General features: G+C 45.5%; 2 protein-coding genes across 3 annotated transcripts; one reads left to right on the top strand and one right to left on the bottom strand.

The window, feature by feature from the left end:
- Positions 1-2,225: 2,225 nt before the first annotated feature.
- Positions 2,226-13,617, bottom strand: mb (myoglobin). Of its 2 annotated transcripts, XM_063010770.1 has the most exons (5): positions 13,542-13,617; positions 6,002-6,362; positions 5,268-5,353; positions 3,673-3,892; positions 2,226-3,079 (listed from the first exon to the last, which is right to left on the bottom strand). In XM_063010770.1, exons 3-5 carry the CDS (start codon positions 5,348-5,350, stop codon positions 2,939-2,941), a joined length of 444 nt encoding a protein of 147 aa, XP_062866840.1. In that variant the 5' UTR covers positions 5,351-5,353; positions 6,002-6,362; positions 13,542-13,617; the 3' UTR covers positions 2,226-2,938. The 2 variants fall into 2 exon arrangements, with proteins under 2 accessions (XP_062866840.1, XP_062866842.1); XM_063010772.1 differs by lacking the exon at positions 13,542-13,617 and having other exon boundaries at positions 6,002-6,378.
- Positions 12,425-18,813, top strand: rab1aa (RAB1A, member RAS oncogene family a). The gene is made up of 6 exons (XM_063010761.1): positions 12,425-12,651; positions 16,771-16,843; positions 16,996-17,091; positions 17,183-17,278; positions 17,368-17,499; positions 17,639-18,813. The coding sequence occupies exons 1-6, from the start codon at positions 12,638-12,640 to the stop codon at positions 17,834-17,836; spliced, it is 609 nt and encodes a 202-aa protein (XP_062866831.1). The 5' UTR covers positions 12,425-12,637; the 3' UTR covers positions 17,837-18,813.
- Positions 18,814-19,921: the final 1,108 nt, after the last annotated feature.

Here is a 19,921-nt window from a genome sequence, read left to right as displayed (position 1 = left end):
CTTTCTTTCTTTCTTTCTTTCTTTCTTTCCGTCTGTCTGTCTCTCTGTCTGTCTGCCTGTCTCTCTGTCTGTCTGCCTGTCTCTCTTTCTTTCTTTCTTTCTTTCTTTCTTTCTTTCTTTCTTTCTTTCTTTCCGTCTGTCTGTCTCTCTGTCTGTCTGCCTGTCTCTCTGTCTGTCTGCCTGTCTCTCTTTCTTTCTTTCTTTCTTTCTTTCTTTCTTTCTTTCCGTCTGTCTGTCTCTGTCTGTCTGCCTGTCTCTCTGTCTGTCTGCCTGTCTCTCTTTCTTTCTTTCTTTCTTTCTTTCTTTCTTTCTTTCTTTCTTTCTTTCTTTCTTTCCGTCTGTCTGTCTCTCTGTCTGTCTGCCTGTCTCTCTGTCTGTCTGCCTGTCTTTCTTTCTTTCTTTCTTTCTTTCTTTCTTTCTTTCTTTCTTTCTTTCTTTCTTTCTTTCTTTCCTGAGAAGCGGGCGTGTCTCAATCCTTAGATCCCTTAAAATGCTCCTACTGATGAAGCTCACTAGGTAGGGTATAGGGAGTAGGGTATAGGGAGCAGGGCGGGTCAGTAGGTTTTCAGACAGACCCAAAGTGTAGCTGATTGCGTTTGTGAGTTTGAACTCGACGCTCTGCTCTCGTTGACCTCGGCGTTATCAGTCGCTCGGTAAACTCAGCTCGCGCTCTCGTCCCAGCCAGAAGCGTCCAGCGCCGTGGCCCCGGTCATGTCCTCAGCGGCGATAAGACGCGTGTTGGGTCCGCCAATGAAAACCGGCGATTAGCTGGAGGCTGGGAACCTCCTGAAACCAAACTCGGGTCTTTGAATCGCTGATGAGAGCGAGGACGTGTCCGTGATATTGGATTTGGGACAAGGGGACACTTTTTAGCACCGTGTTCCAGCGCTAAATGCCGTCCTGACGTTAATGGTCTTGCGCAAGGGCCCAACAGTGACAACCTGGCTGTGGTGGGGCTTGAACCAGCAACATTCTGATTACTATTACCCATCAGATCTTGAGATGTGACAGAAATCTCGCGTAATTTGCACTGAGGCTTGTTTACAGAATGATGCCCTTCTGCCTTGCCAAATATGAGAATGAACATCGTTACCACGTTGGTGTCATCGCAGCACTGGAAATGATCCAAACCAGACTTTCCATTGGTTCAAGCCCCACATCTGCCAGGTTGCCACTGTTGGGCCCTTGAGCGAGGCCCTTAACCCTCAATTGCTTGCTTGTGATGTACACCGATCAGCCATAACATTAAAACCACCTCATGTCCATTTTATCAGCTCCACTTACCATATAGAAGCACTTTGTAGTTCTACAATTACTGACTGTAGTCCATCTGTTTTTCTACATGCTTTGTTAGCTCCTTTCATGCTGTCCTTCAATGGTCAGGACCCCCCACAGAGCAGGTATTATTTAGGTGGTGGATGATTCTCAGCACTGCAGTGACACTGACATGGTGGTGGTGTGTTAGTGTGTGTTGTGCTGGTATGAGTGGATCTAAACACCTCACTGTCACTGCTGGACTGAGAATAGTCCACCAACCAAAAACATCCAGCCGACAGCGCCCCATGGGCAGCGTCCTGTGACCACCGATGAAGGTCTAGAAGATGACCGACTCAAACAGCAGCAATAGATGAGCGATCGTCTCTGACTTTACATCTACAAGGTGGACCGACTAGGTAGGAGTGTCTAATAGAGTGGACAGTGAGTGGACACGGTGTCTGATCCACTCATACCAGCACAACACACACTAACACACCAGCACCATGTCAGTGTCACTGCAGTGCTGAGAATCATCCACCACCTAAATAATACCTGCTCTGTGGTGGTCCTGTGGGGGTCCTGACCATTGAAGAACAGCATGTAGAGAAACAGACGGACTACAGTCAGTAATTGTAGGACTACAAAGTGCTTCTATATGGTAAGTGGAGCTGAGTGTAGAAACAAGGAGGTGGTTTTAATGTTATGGCTGATCTGTGTATACGGTTACACTTGTCTGTATGGTTGGTGTACCTTATAAAATCGTATCAGGACAAAAGTATTGGGACGCCCCTTCTAAGTATTTAATTATATAATTATTTAAAAACATGAAGAAGCTCCAGCGTCCTGCGCGGTGCCCCCGACCTCAGGCCCGCTCACTAATCTAAACAGGCACAAATTCCCACACACGGACACACCAGACTGTATACGGTATGTGGACGTTTAGAGGCGTAGAAAACACGAGGGAGGCGTTTTGTTTATTTATTTCATCAGAGAAACGTTTATTAATCATCAGTATTAATCACACAGAGAGTAAAAGCGAGTTAACAGATACATTCCATCGTTACGCTAAATCACCGACGAGCAAAACGGACGAGTAAAAACGTGGACGGGTTAATAGCGACGCAAAATCGAAGAGGGTGAACGAGCCGCGAGGTGTTGAGGCGGATCTGTCGTCCGCCAGTGATCATTTAGGGCCGGATTGTCGGATGGAAGCGATCCGACTGAGCGCGAAGCACCAGATCAAATAATCGTACGATGACTTGGGTTTAGCTCTCGGGTTCTAGACTCGGATCAGCACAGATGACCACGTGGACGGCTGGTATTTGTGCCCGGGTCCGGAAGTTCAGGTCCGAGCTAAGTACGAAGAACCGATTCGGCTCTTGGAGACGGATGGAGGGATTTCTGCTCAGCTCACCCAGACCACGTATATTTTTTTACTCCAGCCAATAAAACTCACGTTTCAGGAGGCGGCGGCTGCAGTCATGGGGGGGGTCTATTAATTCTTTGATATATTTAATGACGTAACGACACGACACGACCTATCAGATGATCTTGCTCACTAGAGCGCGGTTCGAACCCTCTCGGAGACGGAAGCGGAGTTAATTAGAAGCGCTGTGATTGGTTGACGGGTACGTTCGCTGGCTACTCGATCACCGGCTCGGCGCGGTCAGGGTCAGGGTCTCTACCCGGCGAAGCCCAGCTCCTTGTAGTAGCCGTCGATGTCGTTGATGACGGCGGACAGAACCTGTCTCATGGCGTCCTGGCCGGCGCCGTCCAGCCCGGCCTTCTCCGCCATTACCTTGACGATGATCTCGCTGATCATCTGAGAGAGAGAGAGAGAGAGAGAGAGAGAGCGACGGTTATGAACTGATAGTGGTGGGGATTAAACCAACAACCTTCTGATTTAACTACTAGTCGAATAAAATCAAGGTATTATTATTATTCATTAGTCACAGTGAATGTACAGCGCCACTTCATTTCACCCGTTCACCCACGTTCATGCAGCGTCAGCCAATTAAAACTCACTTTTCAAAAAGGGGAGGGGTTTCCAATCAGGGGCGTCCTGTGCTGGAGCCTATTCCAGTTTTCAATGGGCGCCCCATTGGACCTTCTTGTTGTGAGGCGACCTCACAGGAGATGGAAAAACCCCTAAATTTGCATTCTGGAATCTGATTGGCTCTTATATATTTCAACTTGCCAGTTCACTTGGTCCTGGTGTAGCCCCGCCCTTCCTTGCCCTGCCCAAAACACCTATCATTCATTATTATATAAGGATTGGATTAGGGGTGCGTATGCAGGGCGGGTTGGGGAGACTCCAAATCCTGCAGAAGGTAGATTGGCTAAGCTAGATTGAACTGAACTGCCCCCGGATGGGGGTGAGCGCGCCCACCACGACCCTTCATGACATCTCGTTACCTTGAAGTTGTTGATGCCGATCTTGTGGTTGTTGGCGTGGGTCGTCGCCAGAGGTTTCAGGATGCCGGCGTGATTCCCCTTGGCCTTGACCAGTTCTCCCAGCTTCTTCAGAACGGTGGCGCCGTGAGCGGCGACGGCGGCGTTCCCCGCCAAGTCGCCGCGCCCGATCCCGGTGAATTTGGGGAACAGGGACTGCGTCTCGGGGTGCTCCAGGAACAGACTGGAACGACAGGACAGAGAGAGACGTTACAGACTCGCCCGTTATATCGACGGGTCAGACAGGGTGGACGGTGGGGGGCGGCTATCGTTATCGAGGTGGCAATCTGAGCCGGCTGAGAGGCTCGACTCCGCTGAAGATCACTTAGCAAACGAGGACGTCGGTGAAAGAGAGCATTGTCCGTGAGCTGAGCCTCAGCCAGCAGCAGCATCTCGTTTCCTTTTCGGAGAGAAAGGGGACGGACACAGGAGAGACGGGGCAGGTAGGCAAAGTGCTCCATTCACCCACTCTCACAAAGACCAGATCCATCCTGAGCTGGTTTCAAATTCTGACTCTGATCAAGAGATCTGAGATTTGGTTTCTTAGGAGGCATTCAGAGGGAAAAGCTCTGGGAAAGTCAACCGTGGAGGTAACTCTGGGTGGATCACTGAGGGGAAAAACGTGACCACTTGATGCAATTGGTTCAGCGATCTCTGGACATCAAGAGCAATATACTTTTGATGTCCACTAATCCAGAGGTCTCTATTTTCCTGCTTCATCCTAATATTTCTGGGCTGTTCTCCAATGGTTGCAGGTTCCTGCTGCCAATTAGAGCTCAACAAGCCCCTGATTATCTAGAACTACCAGCTTCTTCCATCCTAAAGTTTGTCTGGTCTCGACCTCGCCACCTTCCAGCTCAATGGTTGCGAGTTCCTGCTGCCAACTGGAGCTGAACAAGTCCCTGATCATCTAGAACTACCAACTTCTGGCATCCTAAAGTTCGTCTGCTCTTGACCTCACCACCTTTCAGCCCAATGGTTGCAAGTTCTGGTATCCTAAATTTTGTCTGGTCTTGATCTTGACCTCACCACCTTCCAGCCCAATGGTTGCAAGTTCCTGCTGTCAACTGGAGCTGAACAAGCCCCATATCATCTAGAACTACCAGCTTCTGGCGTCCTAAAGTTCATCTGCTCTTGACCTCGCCACCTTCCAGCCCAATGGTTGCAAGTTCCTGCTGCCAACTGGAGCTGAACAAGCCCCTGATCATCTAGAACTACCAACTTCTGGCATCCTAAAGTTTGTCTGGTCTCGACCTCGCCACCTTCCAGCTGAACAAGCCCCTGATCATCTAGAACTACCAACTTCTGGCATCCTAAAGTTTGTCTGGTCTCGACCTCGCCACCTTCCAGCTGAACAAGCCCCTGATTATCTAGAACTACCAGCTTCTGGCGTCCTAAAGTCTGTCTGCTCTTGACCTCACCACCTTCCAGCTGAACAAGCCCCTGATCATCTAGAACTACCAGCTTCTGGCATCCTAAAGTTCGTCTGCTCTTGACCTCGCCACCTTCCACCTTCTCTTTCAGATTTTGAGATGGAACGATTGTGCTTTGATACTGACCGGGTCAGAACCTCTCCTCCGAATCCGTTGTAGTCGCCCTCGACGGCGCCCCAGTACTTCAGAACTGCGTCGAAGTCAGCCATCTCCTGCGGGGACGCGAAGAAGCAAAAGACAAAGGTCACGGGATGTAGATCAAAACGTTTGAAGTGCTGAAACCCCCGGAGCCGCTGAGACGGCACGGACATGAACAGAAGGTAATAGTGTCCGATCCCGTCAGACGCCAATTACGCTAATAATAGTTTTATAGAATCGCATTTCAAAATAGCGGCTCCTACGAGGTCTTTCATGTGTCTTCCAAAGTGGACGGGTACTTGACCTCTGCAGACTCAGAGTGCTGCTGCTATCATCTGAGATGGGTTCGTACCCCAACCGTCCTCGACCCGAGGCATCAACAAACCAACATTAGTCTGAGTAAGTAATCGCAGGAATTGAAGTCATTCTTTCTCCTTGACCTTGATGGAAGGACCTTTGGGTGGAAAGCACACCTGACCCTGGTGCCAACCAGCTCTCGGAGGAAAGAGGTGGACGCCCGGTGACGCACAGCTTTATCAGGGTCAACCAAGGAATGGATGGGAATTGCTTGCTAGACAAATAAATGCGACATATTTATGACGACGCTGTTGATGCTACGATAAATACGAATTTAATTGAACTACAACTGGAATCTGAGCTACCTGTACTGCATGGCAACACACACACACACACACACACACACACACACGTTTCCTACTCACCAGAAGTTCCTCTGCTGAACGTAGAGTCGAGTGTATGAGCGAGAGATTTCCTCCACGAGTGCCACAGGTTGCCGATGGTGCTATTTTATAGAGCTCCCGGATCGCCCCATCCCTCCCTCACCTGTCAATCACGGGCTCACATTGTTCCAAATGAAGGTGGACTCCGCCCCTTTCCACACCGCGCCCTGACCTTTAGGGGTCGGCGTTTGTTCCCTGTGACTCCTGCTTTCTCCTGCCCACTACATTCTCTCTCTCTCTCTCTCTCGCTGTGTCCTTTCTGTTTTTCTAATGTTTGACCCCTGTGTGTCCGTTCCCTTTGACGTTTGTCCCACTCATCCTTCTACTTTTTTATACACTTTATCTACAAGCACAAATCAGAAAGAGTTGGGACGGCAGGGAAAATGCAAATAATACTAATTATAATAATATAGGAACACAGAGTTTCATACATTGACTTTGACTTTTGTTTGATGGCAGACGGGATGAACCTGCATTTCAAACCTGCTACACGTTCCAAAAAAAGTTGGGACGGTAAAGCGTTCACCACTTTGTAACGTCGCCGTTCCTTTTCACCACACATATCGAGTGATTTAATGTCTCAGCTTTTATTGTGTCCCGTTCTTCCTGCAAACAGGTCGCAAGATGCGCAACGTTCTCTACGGGGGCCGGGTCAGGACCGCAGGCGGGCCGGTCCGGCACCCATATCCTCTTCTCGTCCCTGGAAAAGACGACGTCTTGAAGGCAGCACGTGTTGCTCTAAGATCTCGACGTACTTTTCTGCATTAATGCTGCATCACAGAGTGTAAATGACCTTTACCAAGGGTACTGACACGCCCCCATACCATGACAGACCCTGGTACTGACACACCCCCATACCATGATACCCTGGCACTGACACGCCCCCATACCATGACACACCCTGGCACTGACACACCCCATACCATGACACACCCTGGCTTTTGGACTTGTCACTGATCTTTGGTCCTGGAATGCTGATTCATCTGACCACAATACACGTCTCCACTGTGTGACGGTCCATCCTAGATGCCTCCGAGCCCAGAGAAGTCGACGCCGCTTCTGGACACGGTTAACATGAGGCTTCTTTTTTGCACAGTAAAGTGTTAAGTATCATTTGTGCAGTAACTCTGTATTGTAGAGCTTGATAAAGGTTTGATAAACTAATCCCTCACCCATGTGGTTCTATCAGCTAGTGTTGAGTGGAGGTTCTTGATGCGGCGCCGTCTGAGGGATGGAAGATCACGAGCGTTAAGGTTAAGCCTGATTCCTTGAATGGTTTAATGATATTCTGCACTGTAGAGGGAGAAATATAGAATATACAAACTTCCCTTCCAATCTGGAGATCCTCTGATCATCTTTACTTATCAGAGACTCAGCCTTTCCTGGAACTGTTTGGAATATTCATTGCTATACCCTCTGTCTCACTCTATCCTTCAGTCCCAAGTTCTCTTATTTTAATTATTAGTAATTATTAACAGTGTTTAGAACAAACTCAGTGTGAGGTGCATGATCCATGCTCTAATAACCGTATTAACACTACAAGGTGTTTACGTGTGTGTGTGTGTGTGTGTGTGTGTGTGTGTGTGAGGTGTTCGGTTAGGGTTTTGGGATCCTGTATGCCGTGATTGTTCATTGATCCGTTGCGTATGGAATTGCGACATCATGTCGTGGCTCAGCGGGTCTTAATAAGGATTTGGGATTAATAGGATTGTCAGGAATGAATTCGGTCCATTCACACAAACGTCTCAAGGTTTCGGTGCATGACCGAGAACCCCCCCCCCCCCCCCCCCCCCCCCCCCCCCTTCCCCTGCCCCATTCATTCAGTCATCCGGGGGCACGATTAATTACACCCGGGGGCAGTTTTTACAGTAGGTCATGCAGCTACTGACATGCATTTCGGAGGTGGACGGAGGAGAGGAGAAATATTAACTCCACAAACCCGACGACCTGAGCCGAGGACCCTGAACTCATCATACTGCTACTGTAGTAAAATAAGTGACCATCATTCTAGTTGGTGAATCAGTTACTTGAGGAACTGAGGAGGCGCCGACTTCTGCAGAGTGTCAGTCAGTGTAGGATGATTTTAAGAGTTCCTTACATTGACTTTTCCTTTGACTTTTATTTGATTGCAGACGGGATGAACCTGAGATATTCATCTTTCATTTATTAATAAACATCCATTCATGCATTTCAGGTCTGCACCACATTCCAAAAAAAGTTGGGACGGGGGTAATTTAGGGCTAATAATGAGGTGATTGTAATCATGGTTCGGTACAAAAGCAGCATCCAGGAAAGGCTGAGTCTCTGATAAGCAAAGATGATCAGAGGATCTCCAGATTGGAAGGGAAGTTTGTATATTCTATATTTCTCCCTCTACAGTGCAGAATATCATTAAACCATACAAGGAATCTGGCTCAACCTGAACGCTCGTGATCTTCCATGCCTCAGACGGCGCCGCATCAAGAACCTCCACTCAACACTAGCTGATAGAACCACATGAGTGAGGGATTAGTTTATCAAACCTTTATCAAGCTCTACAATACATGTCCAGAAGCGGCGTCGACTTCTCTGGGCTCGGAGGCATCTAGGATGGACCATCACACAGTGGAAACGTGTATTGTGGTCAGATGAATCAGCATTCCAGAAACCATCCAGACTGTTATCAGGAACAAGTCCAAAAGCCAGAGTCTGTCATGGTATGGGGTGTGTCAGTACCAGGGTGTGTCATGGTATGGGGGTGTGTCAGTACCAGGGTCTGTCATGGTACAGGGCGTGTCAGTGCCCTTGGTAAAGGTCATTTACACTCTGTGATGCAGCATTAATGCAGAAAAGTACGTCGAGATCTTAGAGCAACACGTGCTGCCTTCAAGACGTCGTCTTTTCCAGGGACGAGAAGAGGGTACAGGTGCCGGACCGACCCGCCTGCGGTCCTGACCCGCCCCCTGTAGAGAACGTTGCGCATCTTGAGACGTGTTTGCAGGAAGAACGGGACACAATAAAAGCTGAGACACTAAATCACTCGGTCTGTGTGTGGTGAAAAGGAACGGCGACGTTACAAAGTGGTGAACGCTTTACCTCCGAACCCGGAGGTAGTAACAGGTGCTTTTATAAATTGGCATATGCGCCAAAGTATTTCGACGACTGATTTGCTCTCTGAACTGGTGCCAGATCTCGATCAGGTTGTTTGAAGCTTTGTTGCCTGGGGCAGGAAGCTCAGAACAAATATTGTGATGACGAAGTCTCGTTATAAACCCGTGGTTGGTGGTTGGAGGTTGGGAGATATTGCCAGCGCATTAGTGGTGAGGGAAGCTGGGGAGATGCCATGCACCCATCTGGATTAGGAAGTCGAAAAGGTCAGAATGAACCTATTCAATCGTGCCAGTTCATGTTTGATTCCAAACAAAGAGTTGAACTGGTGGTCAAGATTGCAAGAATGCTAAGATATTACTCGGTCTGTGTGTGGTGAAAAGGAACGGCGACGTTACAAAGTGGTGAACGCTTTACCGTCCCGACTTTTTTTGGAACGTGTCGCGGGTCTGAAATGCAGGAATAAACATAAAAAGCTGACAGTATAGTCTCCTAATCGTCCTATCCTCCTAATACCCTCCCTATTTGATATGGAATTTATTGAGCATCACAGCTCTGTTCCTTAATGTAGTCTAGAATTCAGACGTCTTGTGGAGGACATTTGAGGTTCCTCTGGTTCCTAATCTTTTATGACCTTCACCCCTATGAGGGTGGTGAAAGCTACAGGTTTTATTTGATCTATTAGGACCTTGACAGACGTCCACAGGTTAGCATCATTTCTCAAGTTCAAGACATGACAAGGTGTCCCGGTTGCATCTAATCAGAGTTCATGAAGAGGACAATGGTTCCTCTTGCCAGTGAAGTGGTGAGGGCAGTGACACGCCGTGCCGTTGTTGGCATTTATGGTTTAAGAGGTAGTTCAGACGGGGAAGTCATGGGGTTAGGATCAAAATAGAAGCTGAGGACTGATTTAAGAGTGTCAAATATCGGAGCCCAAAAATGTGTCAGGTGGGGGCACGTACACAACATGCGGAGTTTGAAGGAGACCTCTCGCGGGCATCGGTCCTTTTGGCGTTGGGTAAACTGACTTTATGATGCACTTTACATCCTGATCCTGATGTGTTTGATTGCTAATGGTGGAGAAGGAATATATAGATCGTTGATCGTAGATGCACCAATGCCTGGCAATTTAGGAAACGTGGTCCGAACCCGGAGGTAGTAACAGGTGCTTTTATAAATTGGCATATGCGCCAAAGTATTTCGACGACTGATTTGCTCTCTGAACTGGTGCCAGATCTCGATCAGGTTGTTTGAAGCTTTGTTGGCTGGGGCAGGAAGCTCAGAACAAATATTGTGACGACGAAGTCTCGTTATAAACCCGTGGTTGGTGGTTGGAGGTTGGGAGATATTGCCAGCGCATTAGTGGTGAGGGAAGCTGGGGAGATGCCATGCACCCATCTGGATTAGGAAGTCGAAAAGGTCAGAATGAACCTATTCAATCGTGCCAGTTCATGTTTGATTCCAAACAAAGAGTTGAACTGGTGGTCAAGATTGCAAGAATGCTAAGATATTAAAATGTAGGTAAGGTGACCATGTTAATCAAATGAACACAACACACGATCGATCATAATAAGGTTCTTGGTGGAACCAGGATAAAAATGAAATGAAAGCGAATTTACTCCCAGTATACCCACCCACCACTTCATACTGGAATCACAATAAACTAAACCCTCCTCCACCGACCTAAACTCCTTTGGCTCCCTCTAGTGAGCATTACATAAAGGTGAACTTGATTTTATTGGATTGAATCGATGAATTACAAAAGCATCATAAACACCGATCAGCCATAAGATTAAAACCACCTCCTTGTTTCTACACTCACTGTCCATTTTATCAGCTCCTCTTACCATATAGAAGCACTTTGTAGTTCTACAATTACTGACTGTAGTCCATCTGTTTCTCTGCATGCTTTTGTTAGCTCCTTTCATGCTGTTCTTCAATGGTCAGGACCACCACAGAGCAGGTATTATTTGGGTGGTGGATCACTCTCAGCACTGCAATGACACTGACATGGTGGTGGTGTGTTAGTGTGTGTTGTGCTGGTTTGAGTGGATCAGACACCGTGTCCACTCACTGTCCACTCTATTAGACACTCCTACCTAGTCGGTCCACCTTGTAGATGTAAAGTCAGAGACGATCGCTCATCTATCGCTGCTGTTTGAGTCGGTCATCTTCTAGACCTTCATCAGCGGTCACAGGACGCTGCCCACGGGGCGCTGTTGGCTGTATATATTTTTGGTTGGTGGACTATTCTCAGTCCAGCAGTGACAGTGAGGTGTTTAAAAACTCCACTCATACCAGCACAACACACACTAACACACCAGCACCATGTCAGTGTCAGTGCAGTGCTGAGAATAATAAAATCCACCACCCAAATAATACCTGCTCTGTGGTGGTCCTGTGGGGGGTCCTGACCATTGAAGAACAAAGTGAAACAGATGTACTACAGTCAGTAATTGTAGAACTACAAAGTGCTTCTATATGGTAAGTGGAGCTGATAAGTGGACAGTGAGTGTAGAAACAAGGAGGTGGTTTTAATCTTATGGCTGATCAGTGTGTAATCATGGAAATTAAATGTCTTCACTTCTTTTCCAGCCATTGATCACAGAAGAGCTCTTGAACTTGCAGGCTCAATCTTAAACAGCTTCTTTACCCCCTAGACATGAGCACTACACGTCAGAAGGGGGCAGTTTGGGGCTGATCTTGAGGCAAACACCGGAAGCCACGGTGGCAGAAAGAATTTGGGTTTTAGGAAGCACAAGACAACTGACCACAACAAACCGTTCTGCTATAAAGGTCCTGAACGTCCAGGAGCAACAAATTCGTTTTACTTGACGGAATGTACGTGGACCTTTGAGGATTTCGATCGTTTCTTTGTATATTATGGCATATAAACATTTATAAGCTCTCAAATTCGTACTGTTTACTCCAATAATTAAAGGACAATTCCAGAAACGACTACATAAATGTCCCCGGTGGGTCCAGTTTCTCTGGAGTGGGTGTTTTATCTCTGGAATAACTCCACAATGAACAAACACACCCCAAAGAGGATGCCAATTCATCACAAACCCTTAACCCCCTTCCTTCCAGAGAAATGCCAATCATGTCTATCTGTGGACTGAGTTAACCTATGTCTACTACAAGTGCAGGCAAACTTTTGATGGACAAAACTGCATATATCTAACGTTCTGGAGGTACACATCATCTATAGCTATCAAGACCTTCCATGCCCAGATTGGAGGTAACTCTTATTTTGACATCTCAGCTTAAACCAACGACTCGATGCTTTATTTTCTCGTCACACATTGTAGAGATTTCACAACCCGGTTGCCATTTTTTCCTCTTGGCTAAGTTAGTCCACCCGGATCTGTGTTTTTAGTGGAATAAAGAGTAAAATTACCTGCTGTCATACATCAAAACCCTTTAATAATTACAGAGGCCAGTGGGTGCTTGTAGGGCTGAGGACAGGAAATCCAGATCTAGACTGATTAAAGGGGGATTTCAGTTCTCAAACCGGGCCGAGTGTCAACCATGAACCCTGAGTAGTAAGTTAAATGTCTGATATTAAAAAATCTATATATTATTATTATTATTTTTTATAATTGGCATCATCTTGGGTACAGTGCATTTGATGGAGATACTGAGCACTGACAGAAGTAACACACAATTCTAGGGCATGTCTTTTACCTTGGATTTTGTTGTTTAGGGCTTATTTTTAAACCTTTTTACTATTTAATTTGCTTTTTTGATTTGATTTTTTTTTTTACTTATTATTATGTGCAACATCAATGATCCTGCATTAGTGTTACTAAATATCATGTAGTATAGATTTACATAGTTTAGATTGATTAAGCTTTAGGCAAGCATTATGTTTTTGGGTTATTATCCAAAATAGTATTATTATTATTATTTATTATTAATATTATTATGTCATATTGCTCATGGAGGCTTTTTTTGCATTAGGTTTACAATCCTATGCAAAAGTTGGGACACCCACTTGACACACACAAACTTCTACACAATTTAAAGCACAATTACTGCTTACCTGCTGAATTTATTATATTATATTATATTATATTATAATATATAAGCACTTATTGTTAATTAATTATTTATCTGACCTGACCTGGACATACCATACTATGTTAATGTCCAGTATTATGACAACAAAACCCCCTTTTTACGTTTTATGCTCTAAAAGTTTTCAAATTTAAGCTATTATTAAGAATACATTGATAGTTTAAGGTATTTTAAAAGAGAAAATTAAGAAAATGTTAAGTAAAATGGAAAAACACTGGCTGTCTCAATCAGGTACTACTGTACTGTACTAAACGGCCATCAGCCAGCGTTCGAATGCTAATGCTAACCTAAATACCCAAACGCGACTAAAAATATCACATTTTAACCTCACTCGCTAATATTAATACATACTTACTTCATAAAACTAAATATCTGCTTAAATTAGGGACAAATTCGGTCATTTAGTTAGTTAGTTAGTTAGTTAGTCAGGCAGACTGTATAGGGTGCGTCTTACTCCTAACGGTCACACAGATGCATACTTGCATACTAGCGTGCTACCTAGTATGCACATTCCTTATGGATAAAATGAATACTGTACTGATTTCGTGATACGTACTATTCAGTATGGTAGTATGGTAGTATGGAAGTATGCAGCCTGAGAGAAAACTAACAGTTAGCTGGCTAAAAGACGAGCTAGCATTGAAATATTGTTTTGCTGTTTGTTTGTTTTTTTGCCAGCAGTGAAGTTTATATCAAATAAATATTCAAAATATTCAAAATAAAATGATAATCTGTGTGAAATATGTCATTCGTGCTTCGTTTAAAAGAGTTTTAATAAACTCGGTGTGTGTTTCAGTATTTCATCGCAAACACATCGCGGTCGGCGACGTTTCTTAGCCTTTCCAACCAAGTCAGGCCACTTTTACCACGAAAAAATTAATTCAACTGCAAAAATTGAGTATTGCGCCATGGCTAAATGGATTCAATGCCGGGAGAAAATGTGCAACTCTTAATGGATTAGAAAGGAGAAGAATAAAAGCGATAATTCATTGGCGACCCGTGCATCATTTGATGTTTTTAGCAAGTGTTGAAACACGACACAAGAATGTGTGCTATTTTTGAGTCTGTTCGTGCGACTAGGCACGTTGGGCGATAAACGGTATCCATCGTTCTCGATCCGCTAATTACTGACTGTAGTCCATCTGTTTCTCTACATGCTTTGTTACCCCCTTTAATGCTGTTCTTCAATGGTCAGGACCACCACAGAGCAGGTATTATTTGGGTGGTGGGTCATTCTCAGCACTGCAGTGACACTGACATGGTGGTGGTGTGTTAGTGTGTGTTGTGCTGGCGCCCCGTGGGCAGCGTCCTGTGACCACTGATGAAGGTCTAGAAGATGAGCGACTCAAACATCTACAAGGTGGACCGACTAGGTAGGAGTGTCTAATAGAGTGGACAGTGAGTGGACACGGTATTTAAAAACTCCAGCAGCACTGCTGTGTCTGATCCACTCATACCAGCACCATGTCAGTGTCACTGCAGTGCTGAGAATCATCCACCACCTAAATAATACCTGCTCTGTGGTGGTCCTGTGGGGGTCCTGACCATTGAAGAACAGCATGAAAGGGGGTAACAAAGCATGCAGAGAAACAGATGGACTACAGTCAGTAATTGTAGAACTACAAAGTGCTTCTATATGGTAAGTGGAGCTGATAAAATGGACAGTGTGTGGAGGTGGTTTTAATGTTATGGCTGATCAGTGTATATATGCATCTATTAGATGATTTTTGTCCAAGGAGCCGTTTACCTTAAACATCTAAACAGCTAGAGTGAATTTTCAGGTACAGTGTATCACAAAAGTGAGTACACCCCTCACATTTCTGCAGATATTTAAGTATATCTTTTCATGGGACAACACTGACAAAATGACACTTTGACACAATGAAAAGTAGTCTGTGTGCAGCTTATATAACAGTGTAAATTTATTCTTCCCTCAAAATAACTCAATATACAGCCATTAATGTCTAAACCACCGGCAACAAAAGTGAGTACACCCCTAAGAGACTACACCCCTAAATGTCCAAATTGAGCACTGCTTGTCATTTTCCCTCCAAAATGTCATGTGATTTGTTAGTGTTACTAGGTCTCAGGTGTGCATAAGGAGCAGGTGTGTTCAATTTAGTAGTACAGCTCTCACACTCTCTCATACTGGTCACTGAAAGTTCCAACATGGCACCTCATGGCAAAGAACTCTCTGAGGATCTTAAAAGACGAATTGTTGCGCTACATGAAGATGGCCAAGGCTACAAGAAGATTGCCAACACCCTGAAACTGAGCTGCAGCACAGTGGCCAAGATCATCCAGCGTTTTAAAAGAGCAGGGTCCACTCAGAACACACCTCGCGTTGGTCGTCCAAAGAAGCTGAGTGCACGTGCTCAGCGTCACAGCCAACTGCTGTCTTTGAAAGATAGGCGCAGGAGTGCTGTCAGCATTGCTGCAGAGATTGAAAAGGTGGGGGGTCAGCCTGTCAGTGCTCAGACCATACGCTGCACACTACATCAAATTGGTCTGCATGGCTGTCACCCCAGAAGGAAGCCTCTTCTGAAGTCTCTACACAAGAAAGCCCGCAAACAGTTTGCTGAAGACATGTCAACAAAGGACATGGATTACTGGAACCATGTCCTATGGTCTGATGAGACCAAGATTAATTTGTTTGGTTCAGATGGTCTCAAGCATGTGTGGTGGCAATCAGGTGAGGAGTACAAAGATAAGTGTGTCATGCCTACAGTCAAGCATGGTGGTGGGAATGCCATGGTCTGGGGCTGCATGAGTGCAGCAGGTGTTGGGGAGTTACATTTCATTGAGGGACACATGAACTCCAATATGTACTGTGAAATACTGAAGCAGAGCATGATCCCTTCCCTCCGGAAACTGGGTCGCAGGGCAGTGTTCCAGCATGATAATGACCCCAAACACACCTCTAAGACGACCACTGCTTTATTGAAGAGGCTGAGGGTAAAGGTGATGGGCTGGCCAAGCATGTCTCCAGACCTAAACCCAATAGAACATCTTTGGGGCATCCTCAAGCGGAAGGTGGAGGAGCGCAAAGTCTCGAATATCCGCCAGCTCCGTGATGTCGTCATGGAGGAGTGGAAAAGCATTCCAGTGGCAACCTGTGAAGCTCTGGTAAACTCCATTCCCAGGAGAGTTAAGGCAGTTCTGGAAAATAATGGTGGCCACACAAAATATTGACACTTCAGGAACTTTCACTAAGGGGTGTACTCACTTTTGTTGCCGGTGGTTTAGACATTAATGGCTGTATATTGAGTTTTTTTGAGAGAAGAATCAATTTACACTGTTATATAAGCTGCACACAGACTACTTTTCATTGTGTCAAAGTGTCATTTTGTCAGTGTTGTCCCATGAAAAGATATACTTAAATATCTGCAGAAATGTGAGGGGTGTACTCACTTTTGTGATACACTGTACGTCTTTCATAGCTGCTCGCCCCATGAAAGCTTTTGTGAGCAGCCCACTTTTACTTTCAGTTCAACCTAAAATGAAAGTAAAAGGATGGTCATGTGCTATTAAATAGCTTAGGCTGCTCATGTATTGTAGTGTTGATGTCTTTCTTTCTCTTTCAGTGACTATCTGTTCAAACTGCTGCTGATTGGAGATTCTGGTGTTGGAAAGTCCTGCCTTCTACTCCGTTTTGCAGTAGGTGTCATCGCTTGGTTTGCCTTTGCACACACCCAGGGTCAGATATTAACCATAATCCTAGATGCAGTGAGCCAATCGTGCCACCATAATTCACCAGACTTTGAGAGATTTATTTACGTCTTTGTTCCTTTGTGTGTTTGTGCACTCAGGATGACACGTATACGGAAAGCTACATCAGCACGATTGGCGTCGACTTCAAGATCAGGACAATAGAACTGGACGGGAAAACCATCAAACTCCAGATCGTAAGTGCTGCCAAGTGCCGGGCTGTACGCAAAGCTAGCAGTGTGTTTGTTTGCATGTTGATAATGTGAGTGTGTGTGTGTTGTTCCACAGTGGGACACTGCAGGCCAGGAGAGATTTCGCACCATAACTTCCAGCTACTACAGAGGAGCTCACGGGATCATCGTCGTCTACGACGTCACAGATCAGGTGAAGACTCCGTTTGGGTACCAGTTACCATGATTATCACTATGGTGCGCCAGGTGTAAATTCTAGGGTGCTGTTCTGTTTTTCTGCAGGAGTCGTTCAACAACGTCAAGCAGTGGCTGCAGGAGATCGACCGCTACGCCAGCGAGAACGTCAACAAGCTGCTCGTGGGCAACAAGTGCGACCTGACCACCAAAAAAGTGGTGGACTACACGACAGCCAAGGTTCGGTTCGTTTGTTTGGTTGATGCTGCCGTTATGACCAAATGTGTCTCGCAATCGTTCAAAGGCGCCGACGATTGAATTCCCATGTATGTTCCTTAAGTATACGGACACTTTCGACCCTTTTGTTCTCTGTGGTCAGGAGTTTGCCGACTCTCTGGGCATCCCCTTCCTGGAGGCGAGCGCCAAGAACTCCACCAACGTGGAGCAGGCCTTCATGACCATGGCGGCGGAGATCAAGAAGAAGATGGGGCCGAGCGGGAGCGCCGGCGGGGCCGAGAAATCCAACGTGAAGATCCAGAGCCAGCCGGTCAAGACGTCCAGCGGGGGGTGCTGCTGAGCCCGGGTTTCGAGACGGTTGAACGTGCAGCTCGCGCGCCGACGGTGATGTTACCTACACCCATACGAAGCAGACGGGCCGGGCATGGAGATGTGGGAGTGTGTATGTGTGAGAGGATTGGAGTAGATATTTAAATAATGATTAAAATTCGCTAATCAGGCTGCAGACGTGGGCTGATAAATTACTTATAATTTTTTTAAGTCACAGTCGGTTCAACTGGTGATTTCACAACGTTAAGTTAAATGTATCGTGTCCTTAAGGTCGGGAAGGACCTGCATTTGTTCTGTAAAGCCGGATGTGCACAAGTTATTCTCTTGTGTATCTTTTATACATGTGGGGGAGTAGAAGCGCTCTTTTTTTGACATTCCTGCCAGCAGGTGGCATCAATCATCAATTCCGGCAAACGCTAGTGGAAGGGCAGCGTTGAAAATGACCTCTCCTACACTTCTCTATTAGCGGCTCGCAAAATGCATCATGGGATCAGTGGTTAATTTCCTCGGATGACGCCTCCTGGTAGCTCTGGTAGCGCCCGTATGCTTCCTGCGTACTGATTTTGGGTGGTGGTACGCTGTATGTGTCTTTTTCAACGCAGCCCGAATTTACCGACCATAACCTCACACTTACAAGTACACTATACGCACAGAAGTATCGGGACGCCACTTCTGATTTTTGGATTCGCGTGTTTCAGCCGCCCCCGATACTATATATATATATATATATATATATATTTATGTATATCTATATAATAATGTAAGACCTGTTTTACTGCGCTGTTGGAAGGAAGGATTGAAAGGTAATGACGTGTAGGTAAATACAAACATCACTTCTGTGTTTCATTCAGTTTTTGTTTTTGTTTTTTTTAAGATGGGGCGCATTGTGAGCTCCTCTTTCTTTATTATTCTGTTTTTTGGGACAATGATTTCAACAAAGAAAAAATACTGTGATGGAAATGTTTAATAAAAACGCTTTTAACTGAACGTTCCTGTCATGTGTTTTATTTTATTGATTTTATTGATTTTTATAAAGATCTAGAAAAACAACCACTAAATTAATTGGGGGGAAAAATGTACAAGATTGGGGCACTAAGACTTGGTGTAAAGAGCACACACTCTGGACCCTTGAGCAACCGGCAATAAGAAAGTCACCAGATTTGATGAATCTTGGTGGATTTTAAAAGCCAGATGATGCTTCTAACCCATGTAGTCTCCTTTGGACCCACGTAGAAGCACAAGAAGACTTGTTTCCATTTGCTCAGGGGTCCACAGTGTGTGCTCTTTACACCAAGTCTTAGTGCCACAATCTTGGATTATTTTCTTGATTAAATTCCCCAATTAATTTATAAAGATCCAGAAGAAAAAACAACCAAATTTATTGGGGGAAAGTCTCCAAGATTGGGGCACTAAGACATGGTGTAGAGCACACACTCTGGACCCCTGAGCAACCGGAAACAAGTCACAATCTTAGTGCCACAATCTTGGATACTTTTCCAGTAAATTCATTAGGGAAAAAACTAAGGAAATGTATCCAAGATTGGGGCACTAAGACTTGGTGTAAAGAGCACACACTCTGGACCCCTGAGGACCAGATTAGATGAATCTTGGTGGATTTTAAAAGCAAGATGATGCTTCTAACCCACATGGTCCTGACGGTAATTCCACAACTGACGTGCTTACAGTCAAGACAATGTGGGTTAGAAGCATCATCTGTTTTTTAAAATCCAAGTATCCAAGATTGGGGCACTATGACTTGGTGTAAAGAGCACACACTCTGGACTCCTGAGCAAATGGTAACAAGTCACCAGATTTCATGAATCTTGCTGGATTTTAAAAGCCAGATGATGCTTCTAACCCACGTGGTCTTCACAGTAAGCACATCAGTTGTGGAATTTTTGGGTCCTAGACTGATTTGCCAACAAATATGAGGCGCACCATGTGGTTCCTTATGATGATGACCCCTTAAGTACTTGACCGTAAACGCATACTGACCAAAGGCATGAGGTACCTCCAAGAAAGAAAGAGAGATACCTCAGCCCTACCAATTTGTGTCAAGGTCAGACTTGAACCCTGATCTGGATCGATAGGTAGA

This window comes from Trichomycterus rosablanca, chromosome 15 (assembly GCF_030014385.1).
Source record: "Trichomycterus rosablanca isolate fTriRos1 chromosome 15, fTriRos1.hap1, whole genome shotgun sequence".
Lineage (NCBI taxonomy): Eukaryota > Metazoa > Chordata > Actinopteri > Siluriformes > Trichomycteridae > Trichomycterus > Trichomycterus rosablanca.
The sequence above is the reverse complement of the archived record's forward strand: the minus strand, read 5'-3'. Positions and strand labels throughout refer to the sequence as shown.

Coding starts and splice junctions, on each gene's coding strand:
- mb (XM_063010770.1), bottom strand. CDS start 5,350: ATGGCTGACTTCGACGCAGTTCTGAAGTACTGGGGCGCCGTCGAGGGC. Junction 3,893..5,267: donor GGAGGAGAGGTTCTGACCCG/GTCAGTATCAAA, acceptor CTGTCGTTCCAG/TCTGTTCCTGGAGCACCCCG. Junction 3,080..3,672: donor TCGGCATCAACAACTTCAAG/GTAACGAGATGT, acceptor TCTCTCTCTCAG/ATGATCAGCGAGATCATCGT.
- rab1aa (XM_063010761.1), top strand. Junction 17,092..17,182: donor AAACCATCAAACTCCAGATC/GTAAGTGCTGCC, acceptor GTTGTTCCACAG/TGGGACACTGCAGGCCAGGA. Junction 17,500..17,638: donor TGGACTACACGACAGCCAAG/GTTCGGTTCGTT, acceptor CTCTGTGGTCAG/GAGTTTGCCGACTCTCTGGG.